Source organism: Leuciscus leuciscus, assembly GCF_965113295.1.
Source record: "Leuciscus leuciscus genome assembly, chromosome: 16".
Classification (NCBI taxonomy): domain Eukaryota; kingdom Metazoa; phylum Chordata; class Actinopteri; order Cypriniformes; family Leuciscidae; genus Leuciscus; species Leuciscus leuciscus.
This window is the reverse complement of record NC_138740.1, coordinates 25,775,208-25,796,352: the sequence shown is the minus strand read 5'-3', so window position 1 is coordinate 25,796,352 and position 21,145 is coordinate 25,775,208. Positions and strand designations below refer to the sequence as shown.

General features: G+C 42.1%; 1 protein-coding gene across 1 annotated transcript in view; it reads right to left on the bottom strand.

Moving 5' to 3' along the window:
- Positions 1 to 4,753: 4,753 nt before the first annotated feature.
- The window catches only part of dnai1.2 (dynein, axonemal, intermediate chain 1, paralog 2), a 35,149-nt gene continuing 18,757 nt past the window's right edge, over positions 4,754 to 21,145 (bottom strand). Inside the window, exons 15-19 of the mRNA XM_082140470.1 lie at positions 20,933 to 21,081; positions 18,821 to 18,920; positions 15,751 to 15,933; positions 10,363 to 11,565; positions 4,754 to 4,795 (exon numbers count right to left, since the gene is read on the bottom strand). Of these exons, the coding sequence (XP_081996596.1) occupies positions 11,485 to 11,565; positions 15,751 to 15,933; positions 18,821 to 18,920; positions 20,933 to 21,081 (513 nt within the window). The 3' untranslated portion in view covers positions 4,754 to 4,795; positions 10,363 to 11,484. The remainder of the gene's footprint in view (positions 4,796 to 10,362; positions 11,566 to 15,750; positions 15,934 to 18,820; positions 18,921 to 20,932; positions 21,082 to 21,145) is intronic.

Here is a 21,145-nt window from a genome sequence, read left to right as displayed (position 1 = left end):
GTTTTAATATGCTGCCTGGCAGTGTGTGTGAGTCTCGTCAAGGGTGGGTTTCGGGTAAAAGTCATTGTGTATGGCTGACAAGCACTTTTGTAACAGACTCTTTATGGGGCCTGTGTAATTACACACTGTATGTTACACTCGCCCTTGACAGCTTTTTAGCATGACTCCTCCTTCCCTTTCCCTCTTCCTCATCTGGAAACGAGACCTCCGGCATCCCACCATTATTTCCCTACAGGGAGGCAGCAAAGCCTCCTCCTAGCATTGTAAACACATACACAGCTCTTTACAGCTTTGCTGGGTCGGAGGACAGACAGGTGATTCATGGGCGTTTCAAATTAAATCTCTGGCGATTAAAGGGAAGGTAAAGCTCTGTTGTTGTGGTTGGGGGGAATAAAAAAAAGCTACACATGTTGTTAGAAGCTTCTGAGATTTTGTTGTGTCAAAAACAGCAGATATTGGGGATTCTCCACCCCTGCTGTTGAGACCTCGCTGTTATTCTCTTTCCTTGTGTGACTGGACGGAAGGTTGACTCAGTTTGTCTCAGTGCTCTAATCTTTTTATTGTCCCCTTTTAGACACACTTCCATCTAAGATGGGTTTGCTGGGGTATGAAGGGAAGCATGACCTGTGTCAGTCTCGACTTGTGTGTTTTTTGTGCATTTAAAGGGATAGTTCACCCAAAACTGACCCTAATGTCATTCCATGTTACTATGACTTTTTTTTTTCTGTCAAACACAAGGATATTTTGAAGAAGGCTCACTATACTTTTTACTTACAATGAAAGCATACAAGGGGATCCAAAAATGCGTATGCAGAGTATATTGGTACCATGTTGATTATCGGACTATATTAGAGATTTTTTCATTTATAGATATCGGTTTATATTGGATATTTAATTGTGCATGCTCATTTACTCTATTTTACATTTAGGATACCTTTGTTATAATCTAAAGCTCACTTAATCTATAAGAACACTAATATTTAAAACCACTATTAAATAGGTCTAGGTATTGACATCAATTTCATGATTCGACTTGATTTACAAGCTTGGGATATTTGTAATTTTGATATATATCAGGTACAGAATACATACATGTCAGTTTTCTCAAGAAAAAAGAAAAGTCTCTTTTCTAAAGCAATTTGTATACAAACGTTTAAATTGCACATGATAGTTTTATAATAACTTTATAATAATACGTTTTTTTAAGATAGTTGTTTCTTGATAATTATGTTTCTACTCCAATTTATTTTCCAAAAAATATAAACATTTAAATAGGGGCTGTCATAACTTGTTTTCATGATGTTTTTATTCAAACTTATTCAATACCTAGGAAATGGTTAAGTAAAAATACAACGAGTATATAATACACTGCATATACTTCTCTTTAGAGCTCATTTTTATAACAATCGAGAATAACTAGTAGTAAAGCGGATTATATTATTGGTTCACATGCACTTCCGCTTCGCTTGAACTGAGAAGCTACAGCAATCTGTCACTCCACGTTAAAGGGATAGTTCACCCAAAAATGAAAACTCATCATTTACTCACCCTCAAGTTGTTCCAATCCAAACCTGTATGAATTTCCTTCTTCTGCTGAACACAAAAGAAGATATTTTGAAGAATGTCGGTATCCAGGGCTCCACTGACTTCCATAATATATATTAAAAAAAATTAAAAAATACCATGGAAGTCAATGGGGACCATCAACTGTTTGGTTACCGATAACATGAAGAATCTCGGGACTAAAAACATATTGTATTAGTAGATGTAAGGATGAAACTATCACATTAAACATGAGTTCTATATAGATATATTAAACTCAGTTATACTATTTTTGGACATCGTAATGTTATTTTTTGCACACACATACACACCCTCCCACCCACTTTTTAAAACAAAGTTATTCCAATGCATGAATCATGTAAATGATAGCATATTTTCAATTCAATATTTGCTAAATTTGATATAAAAAAAAAAGTTTAGTAGTTTGTATTACTGGATATTACTATCTTAAAACAACTGCCAAATAATAAATGCTTAGCTAAATATTACCATGCACTCTTGTTTCACCGTTAAACTAAAGCGGCCGCTTTACTAAGGTCCGTCTTTGATTGGCCATCTCAATGATTTTGACATTGACGAGCGCTGTAAGACGACAAGCAGACCAGCCTAAAAATGCGAGAAATATTTATAGCAGACCAGCCACACAATAAACAGTGCTAGAGCACCCGATACGCTAGAAAAACATCATCTTTTCTGTTCCACGTACGAAAAGAACGTGTTTAGAATGACATGAGGGTGAGTAAATGATGACAGAATTTTTATAACTTTGACCATCATGTTATTCTGATATAATACTTGATGTTTAATGCGAAGGGAATGAATTATTCATGCGAGTGTATGTGTGTAAATGTGGTTGTGGAGGAGGAGCCCCTCTTTAGAGACACTCACTGTATAGTGCACAGTTCTGTGCCCCTCTCTACATGGCTGAACTGTGGAGGAGTGGGCTTGCTAGGACTTTCCAATGAGCAAAAGAGAAGAGAAATCATTTACAGGCTCAACACATCCTCCAATATGTTATGTTATTTTACCAGGATTGACTTTCAGGTAGAGCATAAGCATGTAGTCTTCTTTATGTGTGTGTGTGTGTGTGTGTGTGTGTGTGTGTGTGTGTGTGTGTGTGTGTGTGTGTGTGTGTGTGTGTGTGTGTGTGTGTGTGTGTCTAAAAGCAATGTCAAATCCATTGTGCATTCAGACGGGAGTTTCTAAGACAGACAGTAATCAGGCAGAAGCTCGGAAAGGCTTCACTGAGCACACCAGGAAAGGAACAAGATTTTAAGACAGTTCTTTTACCGCGCTGCTGACTCTACAGTGAATAATGTTACCTTTAATAGAAAACTGGATCAAAATTAAAAAAGCTGACAACATCAGTGTGAAGTGATCAATGCATTTTCATCCTCCAGATTTTGTAAAATACAGTATTGTGATACCTGTTTAAATCTTCTCTCTTTCAGATAGGAAAGAAAGCCTAAGATGAATGATGGTGATGACATCCAAGATCTCATCCAAAAGAAAACCACTCTGCTTTGCATTGCCACCTACTTCACAGAACAAAGTTGAGTTAAAGAAAAGAGAAAAAAAAACAGAAGTCCACGAGCGAATGACAGCGATGTAAAGCCGTTTAAAGTAAGAGTTCTTCAAACCGAAAACCACCTTCAGGCTTCACTCTTGATCCATCATCAGACCAGTTTCAAAGTCTTCCTCCAACACTGAAACAGTCTGTCCTTGATCTGTGAACATAAGAGATGTGAAAAGTAGGACGCACTTGTTCACACAGGATCAGACGATCAAGAGGACCCCTGGGTGACAAATAATAATGACAGCAGAGTGATGGTGACATCAACAAGTAGGGCTTTGAAGCGCTGAGCTTCACAGGTCACAGATCAGAGCAGTGTCTTCTGGGGCTGACAGCTGATCCGAGGGAGGCTGTCTCTGTGTCAGCGATGCAGCTATGTGACCGAGAAGACTCCACGGGACTGTCCACCGCCGCAGTGGTGGCCATCGTGTGTAACATCCTTGTAGCTCTGCTCATACTGGTTCTGATATTGATCCTCTGTAAAGCATGCAAGGTTCCCTCCAGCCAGGAGAGCGTCCCGGTTCTGACTCTAGAGAACGCACATCAGAGGAACGAACAGAGGTACTTGCTGACGGCATGAGGGGAAAAAATGGAAACAGAATGCTGTTTACATTTCGTACTGTCTGCAACGATCAATCACGGATTAGCCGACATGGATTGTCATGAATTAGAAGTGTTTTTAAAACATGATTTTACAGATGTTTATTTGCTATTCATAGAGGCCTGCGTAATTGGGGAAAAATGTAAAAACACTCTTGGATGAGGAGTGAGTTGGCTGAGCGTGGGTTGCTGGGACTGTACCTGAGCTCTCTTACACTGTAACACTCTACCTGAGTGTTTTATATAAAGGTAAAGAGACTCTCAATGCCCTCTTTAGAGTCATTCAGTAGTGCCTGATGGCATCAGTGAAACCCCACACCTGCAGCTAACCAGCTAGCAATCGCGCTGCGCTAATTAGCATGCGCATACAAATAAAAGCTCAAGTGCGAGAATCAAATTTTAATAAGAGCTGAATTGCTGCTTCGTGTCTGAAAGAGGAATTTTAATATAAAATGCATGTTTTATTGTGGTTGTTTGCTTATGCAACAAGTCTGAGGGATCGGTAAACTATAACATGCTAGCATCTTTCCTGAGAACAGTAGCATGCACAGACCTCCGCTGGGGAAGGGGTGAAATGGGGGTTCCAGAGGGCACCGCAATACGACCCCTCCTCCCCTGTGCACGCAACTGCCTGAGAGAGAAAATTAAAGGGTATAGATTAAGATCATGATTGTTTAATAAATACATTGAAATATCCATACAAAATCTTGGTCTTTTTTAACATCTTGTAAAGTTATGACCTTCCTTATAGGCATACTGTAAGACAATTCTGGGGCACCCTCATATTTCTAGACAATAGTTTAAATACAGCACCAGAGGAGTATATATATATATATATATATATATATATATATATATATATATATATATATATATATATATATATATATATGAGCAATATCACACGAGTAGCAAACACGAGTATATCAGCACGGCTGTGATTCGGCCGTAAGTAATCACAGCGTGCTGATACACAAACATATCGCACGGCTACGAGTGTGATAATGCGTTTATACAACAGTTCGACGGTGCACGTGAGTAAATAAATAAGAAACGTCTCTGGTTACTTACGTAACCTATGTTCTCTGAATAGGGAACGAGACGCTGCGGATAGCGCAGTGGGATATTCTCCGAATGTGCCGATTGTCTAAAGCCCTATAGAATCACGCCAATTCATTGGCTGATGGCGCCCGCGCAGTCTGGCTCCGCCCCGACGCTCTTACGTCGCATCATTACATATTCGCGTGCGCCATCTGCTCCTCAGATTTCTCTGCCGAAAAGAAAACTGTCAGCAGCGCGAGGAGCTTGGCAGCTAACGCAGCGTCTCGTTCCCTATTCAGAGAACATAGGTTACGTAAGTAACCAGAGACGTTCTCTTTCATAGGTTCCCTCAACGCTGCGGATAGCGCAGTGGGAACGGACTACCAAACTCGCCAAGCTAGAGCGCTTTCCATGACTGGTACATAAATGAGACAACGACCAAGATGAGTTCAAACAGAAAGAACCTGGGAACCCGGGGTCATGTCAAGATCCAAATTATAGAACCTTACAAAAGTGTGCGGAGAGGACCAGCCTGCCGCAACACAAATGTCCTCCAAAAGTGCTCCTCTAAAAAGAGCTTGAGAAGATGCCACACTTCTGGTGGAATGTGCTCTAATGCTAAGAGGTGAAGGCAAGCCACGCACCTCGTAAGCCAACGAGATAGCTTCTGTGACCCAGTGAGAAATCCTCTGCTTTGATGCAGCAAGCCCACGGCGGCCAGCACCGAAGCAAACCAGAAGCTGGTTAGATTTCCTCCAACCGCCTGAGCGGTCTACATATATCTTAAGAGAACGAACTGGGCAGAGCAAGTTAAGCTTCCTATCTTCCTCAGAAGAAAATGGAGGAGGGTGGAAAGCGTTAAGGTTAACCACCTGCGAGCGGAAAGTTGTGGAAAGAACTTTGGGGACATACCCTGGTCTCGGCCTCAAGGAAACCTTGACCAAGCCAGGAGCAAAGTCCAAGCAAGACTCGCTAACAGAAAGAGCTTGTAAGTCTCCTACCCGCTTTAATGAGGACAAGGCCAACAAAAGAGAAACCTTGAGAGTCAGAATCCGCTCCGGAGCTGACTCCAAGGGCTCAAAGGGGGCCTTCGTCAAACCCTCTAGGACAATAGAAAGGTCCCATGAGGGAACTCTAGGGGAGCGAGCCGGTTTCAGGCGCTTAACCCCACGCATGAAGGCCGAAACTAACCTTAGTTTCCCCAGGGGAATCTCGTCCGATTCCCTATGTGCTGCAATAGCTGCGACATAAACTCTGAGAGTGGTAGCAGCTGCTCCAGAAGCAAACTTCTCCTGCAGGAATTCCAGTACTGAACCAACAGGGCAGTTAACCGGGCTCCTATCATGTGCTAAGCACCATGTCTCAAAAACCTTCCATTTGGAAGAATATAGCCTCCTTGTAGAAGGGGCTCTAGCACTCGCAATGGTCTCCTGAACGTCAGTTGGGAGATCAGAACTTAATGCTAACGGCCTCTGATCGGCCAAACATACAGCTTCCATATGTCTGGGCGAGGATGCCATATCCTGCCCTGCAGTTGGGACAGCAGGTCTTCCCTGACCGGGATCTTCCAGGGGGAAGATTCCAGCAGAGGAATTAGCTCCGAAAACCATGGCTGAGACGGCCAGAACGGAGCTACCAGGAGGAGGCGGACTCCGCTCTCTCTCACTCTGGCCAAGACCGCCTGGATCAGTTTGATGGGCGGGAAGGCATAGAGTTTCTGCGTTGGCCAAGGGTGAGCAAACGCATCTATCCCTAATGGAGCCGGGGGACTCAGGGAGAACCAAAGCGGGCATTGGGACGACTCTTGACATGCAAAGAGGTCCACTTCCGCTTCTCCGAAAACCTCCCATATCAGGGCCACCGTCTGGCGGTTCAACATCCATTCTCCCGATCTGAGTTTCTGCCTCGATAGAAAATCTGCTGCGAGGTTCAGAACCCCTGGGACACGAACTGCTCTCAGAGATAGGAATCTGCTCTGAGACCACAGGAGAAGGTGACGCGCATGCCTGTCTAGGGTGCGCGACCGAGAACCCCCCTGCCGGTTCACATGAGACACCACTGCCATGTTGTCTGTTCTGACAATTACATGGTGTCCTTCCAGAAGAGGGAGAAAATGATGCAGAGCCAGAAAAACGGCTCTTAACTCCAGGCAGTTTATGTGCCAAGAGAGAGTCTCGCCAGTCCAGACCCCACACGCTGGTCTGCCCTGGAAAACCGCTCCCCAGCCGGTGAGAGAGGCATCCGTCGTAATCATTTGACGACGAAATACCGTACCCATGCTGACCCCTTTCCGAAGAAAAAGAGGGTCCCGCCAAACTGACAGGGCTCGAAAGCAACTGCGCGATACCTTCAGTAGACGAAGGGTTGGCCCGGAGGGCCGAACCCCTGAGAGCTTCATCCACCACATGAAGGGTCTCATGTGGAGCAGGCCCAGCGGTAGCACAGAGGAGGCCGCAGCCATTAGGCCCAGCATCCTGCGGCAAGTGCCCACAGACACATGATGGCCTAGCGAAAAACGGGCCAAGCATGTCGTCAGACTGGAAATCCGTGCAGGAGCCAAGCGGGCCTGCATGAGAACGGAATCCATGTTCACCCCCAAGAAAATGGTGCTTTGAGCCGGAGCAAGAACACTCTTCTCCGAGTTCAACCTCAAACCGAGAGACTGGATATGACTCAGGACGATGTCGCTGTGGTGGGTCACTAGTTCCCTGGACTGGGCTAAAATGAGCCAATCGTCCAGGTAATTTAGAATACGGATGCCCTGGAGCCGCAATGGGGCCAGAGCTGCATCCATACACTTCGTGAATGTCCTCGGGGCCAGAGCGAGGCCGAAGGGAAGGACCCTGTACTGGAACGCTCTTTCTCCAAAGGCGAACCTGAGGAACTGCCTGTGTCGCCGTACAACCTGGATGTGAAAGTAAGCATCCTTTAGGTCTACTGTCACAAACCAATCCCCTGGCCGAATCTGAGATATGATAGCTTTCAGCGTCAACATCTTGAATTTCCCTTTGTAAAGGGCGAAGTTCAGTCGGCGGAGGTCCAGGATGGGACGCAAACCGCCGCCCTTCTTCGGGACCAGGAAATAACGGCTGTAAAAGCCCCGTTCGGTTTCTCCTGAAGGAACCTCCTCTATTGCTCCTTTGAGAAGGAGGGATGAAATTTCCTGCTGAAGTACAGAAGCCTGAGTGGCGCTGTCCACTACAGTAGGAAAGACCCCGTTGAAACAGGGGGGATTGCGGCAAAACTGAAGAGTGTAGCCGAACCGAACTGTGCGGAGAACCCAAGACGATACCCCTGGTAAGCGCTCCCATTCTTGAAAGAAATGTGAAAGAGGAAGAGGGATGTTGTAATGCAGACGACATACCTGAGTGAGGGTGCCGTGTTGACGTTCGTGGGGTAGAGAAGTTGACTGTGCAGGAGAGCCCTTGGCGTCCTGGCACGTGATGGGAGGCATCGATGCTGGGGTCATGGTGACCAGGTCTGCCTGCTCCGGAGGAGAACAAAAAGTGCCTCCGAGGATGCGACCGGCAGTTATAGAGAGTGTCGGGGGTGAGGGGAGAAAGCAAAAAGCGTCTCCTTCCTCCCGCGCCGGGCTGAGTAGAGATGGTGAAAAATGGCCTGCACTTCGAGACACTCTGAGTGGCGAAGGTGACAGGGCAAGGAAAGGAGAGCTGGGAGGTGGGCAGAAACGCTTGCGCGGTCTGTCCCAACCTTGAGGAAGCAGAGGAGCTCTCCTTTTTCCGACCGGAGGGTCAGGAACGGCTCTGGGCCGCCGGAGCGGTCGGTTTGTCGGACCGCTTCAACTGGAGGCGCTTGTGAGGCCGTTGACGGGGAAATGGGCGACCGCGGGCTCCCCAAACCTGTGTAGGTGGGGGATGCACCGGTTCGCTCCTCCTGGAAGAGAACTCCGGTCTATAAGAGGGACGTTCTCTGGGTCGAACAGGGGAGGGAGCAGAAGGTTCCCTAACCCTCCTGGGCATGAACTGTCTGAACGCGGCCGATTGGGATTTGGAGGAGCGGAATTTCTCAACCACTGTGTTGACCGCCTCACCAAACAACCCCGTTTGAGAAATGGGGGCGTCCAAGAGGAAAACCTTCTCCTTGTCACGGATCTCTGTGAGATTAAGCCACAAGTGGCGTTCCACCGCAACGGAACCAGCCATAGAGCGACCTATGGCGCGTGCAGTATGTTTGGTGGCTCTTAAGGCTAAATCCGTAGCCTTACGAAGCTCCTTGACCGCTTCGGGGGTCACGCCGTCGCCCTCGTCCATTTCCTTCAGGACGTCCGCTTGGTAGGCCTGAAGAATGGCCATAGTGTGCAGGGTCATGCCTGCCTGCCCAGCCGCCATGTAGGATTTCCCAATGAGAGAGGAAGTAGTCCTACATGCTTTAGAGGGGAGGAGGGGGCGCGACTTCCAGGACGGCGCAGACGACGGAGCAAGATGGTCGGCTAAAGTCTCCTCAATCGCCGGAATGGCGGAATAGCCCTGTTCCACAGAACCTACTAGGTTGGTGAAATCAGCAGCTGCCGCATTAGTGAGGCGCGCAGAGAAAGGCTGCTTCCAGGATCTGGAAATCTCGTGATGCAGATCACTGAAAAATGGCAGCTTTCTCCGTTGAGGCCTAGAATTAGGGCCACTGAGAAGTCTCTCGTCGAGTTTCGACGACTGAGATTCGCGGGGCTCGTCGGGCCAATCAATAGCGAGCTTCTCCGTAGCGCGCGAAAGTACGTCAACGAGCTCCGCGTAGGCCGCAGTAGGCCGCGCTTCCTGGCCGCTCGGCGGGATAACCTCGTCGGTGAGAGGAGGCCCGAAATCCTCGGAGTCGGAAGCCTCGGTAAAAAGTACATCCTCCAGCCCGAAAGAAACCGCGCCGCGTGCTCCCGGGCTGGGGCGCAAATAATCGTGCGAAAATTCGACTGGCATGCCTCGCGCGTGCCGAGGGGAGGGAGGGAGAGAAAGAGCGGGGCTCGTCTGCTCGAACTCCACATCCTCAAGCTCTACATCCGAACCCCAAGTCGCGGATCCTCGAGCGGCCTCGGGAGCGCGACAGGGGGAGACGAATGATTCCCTCTCAAAAACCGCGAGCCGCGATTTGAGGGTTCTGAGCAACAAATTTTCACAGAATTTGCATTTAGACGATCCTATGACTGCCTCGCGCGCATGTGAAAAACCCAAACATTTAACACACTTACTGTGTGGGTCGTCGTCAGCGATGTAACGAGCACATGGCGGAGTACAGCGTCGGTATTCCATGGCAACTTCACCGTAAGGAGAAACAGAGTTCCGCTTGAACAGTCGCAGAAGCGCCGAGAATAATCCAGAAGTCGTATTTTTTTAGCTCAGAAAAATCACGAGCGAAGGGCAAACGTGACCGCTTCGTTCTGAAGGCAGAGAAATCTGAGGAGCAGATGGCGCACGCGAATATGTAATGATGCGACGTAATAGCGTCGGGGCGGAGCCAGACTGCGCGGGCGCCATCAGCCAATGAATTGGCGTGATTCTATAGGGCTTCAGACAATCGGCACATTCGGAGAATATCCCACTGCGCTATCCGCAGCGTTGAGTGAACCTATGAAAGAGAACAACAATGGAGTGTCTTTAAAAACCCTCTTTTGTGCAGAACTACTTCCTTCCGCCAAGGATTCAAATCTCAAGTTGACAGTTTGACAGTTGTGCCCAAGCCTCCGTTACAAATTCTCAACCGTCACTATAGAACTAGTAACGAAGGAACGTTTGTATTATGTGGAGTAGAGTATTATGAGAGAGATCGACTAAACGAGTGTATTACCTGCATCTGATATAGCATTCATTCTTCAGGTCGATGTCCATAATATTATATCCAAAAATCAGTTTGAATGTCCGCTGAGGAAAGAGAAATGTTCGTCTTTGTCCTTCCCATGACAGCGCTAAAACAACTTACTTGTTCTGACTCAATCATAAAGACAGTCTTTGCTGCCATCTAATGGCGTAATAATGCAACTTTCACTTAAGTCCATATCACGATCCTTTCTCAGTAACAAATACGGCATATTATTTATATAGAATAATATTTATTGAACAACAATTTAAAATTAACAACAATAGCCATTATAAAAGACAATATGAAATAAACACAAGCAAACAATTCAGTTAAACGTACAAGGAACACTCTAGTACAGGATTCAAGTGAAATATAGCCTATAGTTATGAAACTTAATTTTCCCCTTAACCAAAATCGATTTGCTCTGGAACAAGTAATAGAATAATAAGCCCAAAGATCGTCCATTTGATATACCCCAAATGAATTATATCTCATGTTTAACTCTGCAGGTAACGTTAACAGTTACATGAGCGCTGGACGGCCGCTGACGGCCTGGAGTTCGCATCTGCGAAAGCACCTCAACAGATCGTAAAATAGGCATTAAGATTATATATTAGTTACATACTTGAGGTCTAAATAACTACATTCTTGCCTAAAAAACTCTTAAAACTACATTTCGTGACACAAACAATAGTATTTATAAAAAATATGGTGGATTTGCTCGACCGCCATGACAGTAGCCGCAAGTAGAGTGAAACAAACGGTAAGAGTGCTGTTACTGCGCGAATATTGCACGGCTGGAAAAGGCTCTCAGCCAATCAGATTCAAGAAACAGAAAGAACCGTTGTATATATTTGCAGTCGTCCTGGTCTCACTCTGCCTCAGTTCTAATGACTCTTGCCAGGTTATCTCAGCGAGCTCAACAGTTGCTCCATCTTTGCTATTTCCACCTCCGGTCCCTTTGGCAACTCCTGACCCTTCTTCTCCTGCAGAGCCAAAGAGAAAAATGAAGAGAATGAGATGAGTCAGCGGCTGGTAGTGAGAGAACTGACCCAGGGGTGCCAGTAACAATCACAAACACTTCTCAGTGTGAAGTTCTCATTTAAACGTTTCCATCTCGACTGGGCTGAGGTAATGAGAGAGGTGTTAGCAAGGTGTTATTTCCTCAGTGTGCTGTGGCGGAAAAAAACCGTTAACGCCACCATCAGAGACCCGCTTTAATCTCACATGACATTTGTCTGAGATGATTACAGTGACACATTGTTTCCTCGGAGGAGAATAATCAAACATTACTATGTATGCTGACTATACCAACACCGTAATGAACTAAACCAGACTAGACCAGCTTCTCAACAGAGAAATTCACTTGCACTAATTAAACACTCTCCAGTTCCTGTCAATCATTAGGCAAAATTTCAGCAATCATGAGTCTGGTAATCACTTCAAGAACATCTGCTAAATTTGCTCAGCAGAATGCTAATGTTCAGATATCCACAGAGCTGTAGTGGAGGGATCTTCAATGAGCTCTAATAAGTAGCTCAAGGTTACAGCTATTCATAGAATCCATCAAATCCTAACCAGGAAGCGCTGTTAGGGAAATAAATTTGAGAGAGTGAGATATGTCAATCAAAGGGACTTAAGCATTTAGGGAATGACAGGATTTTTTTTTGCTCCAGAGAACTTCAGTTTCAACAGATGAAAATATACAATATATAACAGAAAAGAAAAAGAAAAAAAAGACCTTCAGACCATCTTTGTTGACCTCATTAGCTTGGAAAATGTTCAGCCTTGAGGCGCACAAATATGTATAAACTCAGAAAAATGCTTTTTTTTCCAGCAAATGTCTTAACTTGTGTAAATATTGGAATAAGCATAAAATATTCAACAACTAAGACACTGAACAATATCAAAAGTAGCAATCAATATTCTGGTGTGGTCACCAGCTGCTGTTGGGAGTCTCTGGTGACCCAAAATGAACTTAGCTGAAATAAAGTAAAATAAAAAAAAATCAAAAAAAAATCCCTTCAACTAAATGACATTTACTAAACAGGGCAAATTAGTGTGAGAGCATGCCTTTTTTTGGTGTTAAATCATGGCACAAATACCAGTAAATTGACTAGCGCAAACCTTAGCCAATCACCTTGCGTGATTCATTCAAATACTTCTCCCATAAATTTTGCGTCTGCAAGGAAAACTCCTACAAATGAAAAAAGGTCAGCCGCAAAAATAACTGTCCACGCCTTTTCAGTGCAAATTTTTCACTGCGTGTCGTTCGTAAATCCTAACAGTAGTTTTTTAAAGGCAAGAGAAGGTTTGCTCTGGCGTTATCAGTAAATCTGGCCCTAAATGACTTTGTTGACACTTGCTAGCTCTACAAACAAAAAAATAAATAAAATTGAAATTATATCTGGTTAAATGTTACTGTGGGGAAAAAAAGTCACACTCAGGCTGTTTGGGGTCTCCCCGGACCCCACATTGGAAATTAATGGGGAAACGATAAAATCAGATATATTTTTTTTAGTGTGTCAAATACACACATCTGCAGTCCTCATGCCTCCTGCAGCAGGACTATGGCATGTTCACACAGGTGATCAGGGACCCTAAGCATCTTTCTTCTGGTGTTTTTCAGAGTCAGTAAAAAAGTTATCTTTAATGTCCCAAGTTATTGGAACTGTGAATTGTCTAGCGCATGTGAACTGTTAGTGTCTTATGGACTGTTCCACAGGCGAATTTACAATAATTGTTCATGGTTCACTGAACAAGCATGTTCAAAAAACATTGTTCAAGCCCTTTCCAATAAAGATCTGTAAAGCTTATTTGTATTTTACAAAATGATCTTTAAAATACAGTATTCTGTAAAAAGGATGTTTCTTTTTCTTTTTTCTCTTAGTTTATATGCAGCATAGATGAAAGAGACTTAAAAAAAAAAAAACATTTATTTTTAACTTACAGACCCCCAAATGGTTGTGTGTGTGTGTGTGTGTGTGTGTGTATACAGTATAAACAGCTCTTCATTAATTCAAATACAGAAATGACTTATGAAGTTGCAGAAATGAGTCTCATTTCCTAATGAATGTGGCATCTGAAGTAGATTATTGTGAATCAGCAGAGAGTTCTTATGTAAGTGAAGAGGAAGATTTCATTGCTATTAAGTGGCTCTCTTGCCAAGAGGACTTCTAATGTTTATTGTAATTGTGGTCAATGTCTGATGCAAAACTGCAGAGTTTTCTGAGAAGTGGCTGACTGTTAAGACTGTTGTGGACTGAAATAGATTAGAAAATAAATCAGCAGCTGAGACAGCAAACTGTGGGCTCAGGAAAGAATACTGACCCGACTATACATGCGGTGAATCTAAAACAGTCTGTAAATAGAGAACTGACTACAGGATTATTATGGATACTGTGATTGATAAGTCACCGGCACAAAGAGACATGGTGGAAAAAAGCATTTTGAAGGCTCATGTGAGGTGAGATATGTGTCGTTATAGTGTCCTGACCTGGGAAACAGCTGACTGATTCTATTGAGTTTGGAACATGCTGCTCTCAGTCACCGTTTCAGACGCCACCCCATGGTTCCCACCATTGCTTTAACATGTAGACAGGTATACATGTCTGGCTTCAGTGAGCATTGACCAATACTCACATTAGCACAACTGGAAACCTGAAAAGGTCAAGCACTTTATCCAAATAATCAATATCATCACAGTCCTTCATAAAGGTCTGTATTATAGAAATTTTTTTTGATTCCTTTATTTTGTGATACTATTTTTGAAGTATTTGATTTGTATTAAGGTGAAGTGTGTGATCCCCCCTCTATTTTTGCTCATGAAGAAACATATATACAGTATAAGATATTTCAAAGAATTTCATAAATAAAAATATATATTTCAAATAATTTATCGTACCTCATTTTGATATCCAGCGACAACTATAAGTAATCCATTCATATTGACTTCCCAAAGAATGTAAACTGGCCCTGTTTTGCCTTCAAAACGGGCCATATATCAGCCAGATCACAGTTAACCAAAAGCATCGTAAGCACAAGTACATTACAGAATCCTTTGGCTCTAATGGTCTCTACAATTTTAGTCTTTGGGGGTTGGGATCATCTGTAATATAGTGGGGAACTGACTAGTTCGCCTGAACAATAGAAAATGGAAGAAAACTGTTTGGAAACAATTATTATAATTTTTTGCAGTTTAGTTTTGTGCAAAAATAATCACTAATATCAGATTTATGTCAGTTTTAAATTCATTAGCCCAGCCATTTAAGATCAGCCACTGCATCAGGGGAGTAAGTGTTCTCTTTCAGAGGTAATAATGACATTAGGTTGAGGAAAGCTGGTGCATTACTGACGCTCATAAGTCATATTAAAACACATTGCACTCCAGCAGGTAAGTACAGCCATGGCAGCTTCTTACTTATTTAAAGCATTAGAGGACAGCAACTCAACCTGTGACACAGTGCATCATTAGAATGAACCATTTCAGTCAATCAAATATAATCACAAACAGAACATGTCCACACTAAGCACTGGCATCGATTTAAATCTCTAAACAACAAATCAAACATTTCACAAGTCGAGCTGTCACAGACGACAGTTTGTCTGTGAGGCCAACATTTTTTAATTACGAGCTGCCATTGTTATTTACTTAATCTTACTTAATAAGCTAAAGGGCTCGATACATGATCAGTCAATGGATTGGTTTCTTTAGATGCAGAATGGAAATTATGAAGAACACAAAAGATGATAAAATGTGAAAAAGGGGCTGCATTTATTAAAGACAGACTACAGCAAATACAGAAAGTGGGAAGTCTCATCAGGATAATTAGGTCAAATATAGCAAGGGGTCAAGTTTAGGCTAGTAAACAGTTAGCCCCCAAATCCCAAAAATATTTTTGAACAGTAGTGTACATTAAATATTTAAGGTTAAATGTATAATTTCCTGGTTGCTGAAATGTGCAGAGACAATTGGGAGTGTAAATTCAAAATGTCTGATTCAACCAATGGCGTGAGTTTGGGGGTGGAGCTACCTGATTAACAGTCACAAAGATGCAGACATAGCAATTCAGCACATGAAGTATTCAGCACAGCAGTGATTGAAACAGCACTGATCAATTAAGCATGTGATTTCATTGGAGGCCTATACATAATATTAGTGCTTCACTTACCTTAGGCTTCTTGCGGAGGTTGGGCGAGAGCTTGAGGCTGATGACATGGCCGCGGTCATCACCCACGATGATGATGGGATTGACAGGATTGAATTCAATGTGCAAGAGCCTGGTCTTCTTGGACACCACTTTTTGTTGGCAGAGAGCCTCATATTTGTTGATGCTGAGGTCGAACACATGAACCTGAGAGAAAAAAAGAAGAGGAACAGGAAGATTTAGTCTTTGTCATTAATATATGTGGCATCAGTTTATGTTTTGATGTTTTCAGTGTGAAGCAGACATTAGCACCTCTATAATTTATTCTCTTGCTTTGGCTCTGAGTGTCAGAAAGCCTAAGATGCATTTGAGTTTGTGTGTGCACGCTTGCATTTCAATATATTCATATGTATAAGCACAAGAATGCGTGTGACTGTGGAGGTGTAAGAATGCAGACCATCTGCTGTGGAGGATCGTATTAATTGTGTGATAGTATTGTATGTATAGCGAGGTAGTATAAATATGGAATAATAGATATATTTAAATGTATCATTAAATAAATTATTAAAATATATTTAAATGTATATGTCTCTCAGAAATGCAGATTGAGAATGAGTCTCTCTGAGGATGACAGTGCCCTAGGCGACAGATGAAGTCTGTGGATGATAGTATTTCATCTTCTGCAATATTCACTAGGAAAAATCCAAATGATACAGAGAGAGGAGGGAGTGAGGGATGGGTGATTATAATTCCCATCATCCTCACTGTCATTCATCATCTATCATGCTGCCCACCTAAGCATGGTCTCTGCTCTGGCAGATGAAAGACAGAGATGGGAGATTGGAGAAACAGAACACAGGTTTAGATACTCATTAGTAAATATTTGTCAAGCAGATTGGCTCATAATTAGTCAGCGAGTGCGAATCTATCTTAACAGACCGATGATATTCTGGGCAGCTGACGCAGCGATGCAGAGGACACACACCACGTCAGGACTAATGATGCCATCTGTAACTGCAGGAGTAACACCAAATCTAACACAACATCTTTGGAGCTAAGAGCTTGAAGGAAGGAAGCCCCTTTAAAGATTAGCAATTGAGCATTTTGGTCCGTGTTCTGTCATTTCAAGATATGTCAGCAATGTTTATTTTTGTAGGTTTGCCTGTAATTAATGTCTTTATGGCATTTAGAAATAGCTGAGGCAGCCCACTGGCAGCAGAGAACTGGGGCTTCATTTATAAAATGTGCATACGCACAGATTTGATCTTAGAGTGTGCGAACACTAAAATCCAGACAACGTTCAGATTTGTAAAAACGGTCTTTGACGTGGAAAAGTGCTTAGTGCGACGTCCGGTCCCGGTTGTGGCAGAGAGTCAAAGTACTGCAGGCTCGCCATTCTCAAGAAAAGGATTTGGACGTTGTCTGGTGCTCTTTTAGTATATGCTAATGATATTAATTAGGGGGCGTTTGAAACCATTCAAACCATTCGGGTGCACACAATGTCAAGATCATTTGCGATTTCTAGATTTCACATCTGAAAGAGAGCAGTATGCACATTTTTGTGCTTATACTCGTTTCTCTGAATCACAAGTACACACATTTGTAATTTATCTTAGATCAAATGTAGGACAGTTTTACAAATGAGGCCCCAGGGCCAATAGCAATACTAGTGCTATACTGGCATACATCAAATCACACAGAAGGAAGTCCAAAGCAAGCCAGATCAGGTAGGATTACATTTAAAGTCAATGACAGGGCAATAGAGCAGATGGTGGCACACATGATGCTCGTTACATATATTGAGCTGTTGTCATTATGTAATGGTTATGTAATCCTTTCGTTCTTTTACAAAATTTTTGCTTTTTTTAACTTTATTTAGTTAGTTTCCATTGGAGGACAGATATCTACCATTCTAAGTGGAGGACATTTCTGCATTTTTTATTACATTAATGAAAATAGCAACAGTAACAGTTTCTGTCAGGACCTGACTAATATAGCCCCTCCCCCCATGTTCATATTATTATTATTATTATTATCATATCGATTAAAAATTTTACTTTTGGTTTTATGTTTTTTTAAATGAATGAGTATATGTTTGTTTACCATTATTGTTTGTTTCTAGAATACGACAACCCGACACATTTTTTTTCTACATAACAATCTAAAACAGCACAGGATATTCTTCCAGACATTAATAAATACAAATAAATGAATTAAAGTAAGTAGATAAATAAACACATTGTACTATTGAATGGCTGTAAAGCAGCATTCGAGTTGTTTGGTTTTGCTGGGGAACAGAGTGTGGTCTTTATTGGATCACGCTGTATTGGGCTTCCTGTAGAGGGCAGGTGTAATTTAGCTTGTCGGAGTAAAGGTCCTTGCACACTGAGTCCGAAATTTTCGCATGCGTTTTTTTCGTATTCGTGATTCGGTGGCTCTGAAATGTCAAAACACCATGACATGGTGTTGCAACACGGTGTTAGCAAATAACAGCAAAAGCCACCATGGCACGGCAGTTCAAACCATTCAAGATGACAGGTGACAGGTGATGCCTGAAGCAGCCTTAGACAAGTGCTTGAGACCAGCTGTGTGATTTGAAACTAATTGCTAATGATGGGCCACAGGATAGATGTCGTGGCTTTTGACTCACACAAGCAGAGTGTGAGTGTTTGTGTGTGCTGGAGCTTACAGGTGCAGTCAAGCACTGTTGGAAAGACGTCCCACTGTCAGCCTGCTACTGTGTTTTATTAGCAATCATTAAATTCCCTCATAAGGGGGCGTGTGTGTGTGAATATCCCGTGTGTGAATCGCACACTACAAAGTTGATTGTTGATTTTTATGCACAATTGACAGACAATAAGACGTGCACTGTGTGCCGTGACAGTTAAACTTATTGAAACTGAGACCGGTTGGAAATTGGTTGCTTCTGGAGGAGGTGTTAGTGAGGCTAGTAAAGGGGCCTTCTAATAACTGTTATTATTAGAAAAAGCGAACTGATGGATGGATTATTATTTTTTGTTATTATCATTAAAATATGATTTGAAGCCACATTTTACCATTGTGTTTGTATTTGAGTAGTCAGTTGGCTGTTTACCTTTCCATCGTTGGTGATAGCAGCAAAGATAGTGGAGGAGTATGGAGCCCAGGCCACATCTGTCACTGAAGTTTTCAGTTCAAAAGTGAAAATGGGAGACCTGTGAGAGACATGCATAGACATGTATGAAGAATACTTCAGACAAGCTACTATTCAGTCAAAACAAAACTTTAACAGAAACTACATTGCTCCCATTCTGAATTCATCTAATGTTCAAATGTTGTCAGTTGTCAGTAACTGATGTCTAAAGAAGTGAAATATAACAGTGAGACATCTTTAAAAACCTCATCAGGACTTCCTCGGGCAAAACTGTCACAATCACTAAGAAAAAAAGGGAAGGGGGTCTGAATCAATAGTTCCACATAATGCCAATAAAAGGAGTCTGCTTCTCATTTTGAGGTGACAGATGAATTTATCTCCTGGCGTTTGTCTGAGCACCAGACCTGACAATACTCTTTATATCATATCTGAGATCTTCATTTTTAAGATTCTTTGATCATTTGAAAAATAAACAGCATTTATTTGAAATAGAAATGTATTTTCTGTCACTTTTGATCAATATAATGCAGTAGTGTAAGTGCTTTAGCAATAATACATGCTTTTAAACCCCCTGGAATACCTTGCCCTATAGACTTTCATTGTAAATATTTGTGTTTGATTTTACAAACTGAAGGGGAAAGTAAACATTGTTGTCTGTGAAAAGAATGAAGTCACAGATGTTGAACAATCTTTTGTGAAATCTGTTGTCTATCCAGGTTTGTTTTACTGCCATAGAGCTTTTACACCCCAAATTATTCAATTATTTTAATGGCAGAAAAAGCTATTAGAAATGTGTTCATATGACAGAAGTTGAGTATGATTGGAAAAGTCAATTTCTATTAAATGAACACATTTCTAATTGCTTGATCTGCAATTGGAGATCGATAGACAACAGACACATTTCCATTGCTGACCTAGGTAAGACCTGTTGTAAAGCACAAGAGCTCTCTGCTGGCAGTTTAGAGATACTGCATATAAAAACACCACTTAAAAGGATAGTTCACCCAAAAATGAAAATTGTATCATCATTTACACACCTTCAAGTTGTTCAAAGAGTTTCTTTCTTCTGGTGAACACAAAAGAGTATTTTTTTTCCTACTATGAAAGTCAGTGGCTACCGTCAACTGTTTGATTACCAACATTCTTTAAAGTATCCTCTTTTGTGTTCAACAGAGGACAGAAACTCATGCAGGTTTGGAACAACACAAAAATTATACTTTTTTTTATAGACAGTACATATGCAACTAAAACCGCCAGTAGGTGGAGGCAAGTGTTAGTAAGTAATTCAAGTGTGAATGTTGCTGGGAGAAGCAACTGTTTTGTTTTGTTGCTTTATTTCATTTTCAAATTAGAGCAAATCCGTTAAAATGACAATATTGTGTCTAAAATTGCTTATTAAACTGTTGTATAAAATGAATATCACATTTGCAATCGTGCTAAAATCATGAAAATATATTGGGGCTTGTGTTAAATTGCTTAACTACATTATGTTATAAATATAAAAAACAAGAACTCTGTAACACAGAAGAAATGTATTCTTCAACAGAAGAAATGTAACCAATAAGGTTACATTTATTAGCATTAGTTAACTACATTAGTTAACATGAAATAATAATGATCTGCACTTCTACAGCATTTATTAATCTTTGTTAATGTTAATTTCAACATTTACTAATTCATTATTAAAATCAGAAGTTGTATTTGTTAACATTAGACATGCACTGTGAAGTAACATGAACAAACAATGAACAGCTAGATTTTTATTAACTAACATTAACAAAGATGAACAAATACAGTAACAAATGTATTGCTCACGGTTAGTTAATGTTAGTTAATACATTTACTAAGGATAACAAATGAGACCTTATTGTAAAGTGTTACCAAGAACTCATACAGGGACAATTCATATCTTTTGAGGGGCTTTCTTTATTTATTTTGGTGGCATTTCTGACCTTGTAAGGCACTACTTTATACCAATGCCAGCCTAGCTTGCTTGCTGTGAAGCTTAATGGAGAGCTACTGCCAAAATTATGCTGCCAGTAGATATAGTGCTGTAGGGACTAGTGCTCCTACTTAATTGTCTGATCCCATATTTTCACCATCCAGTCCCAGCCGCAGGAGATGAAGACATTGGGATGGAAGGGATTCCACCTCACACGACTAACTGTCATGAAGTGTGCATCATACGTCTCCAGGAACTTGCTAGAATAGTATTTGGAGCCCTGTGAAAGACAAACATACACTTATTATTGGTTACATTTACATTTAAAAAAAATGCTGATTTGT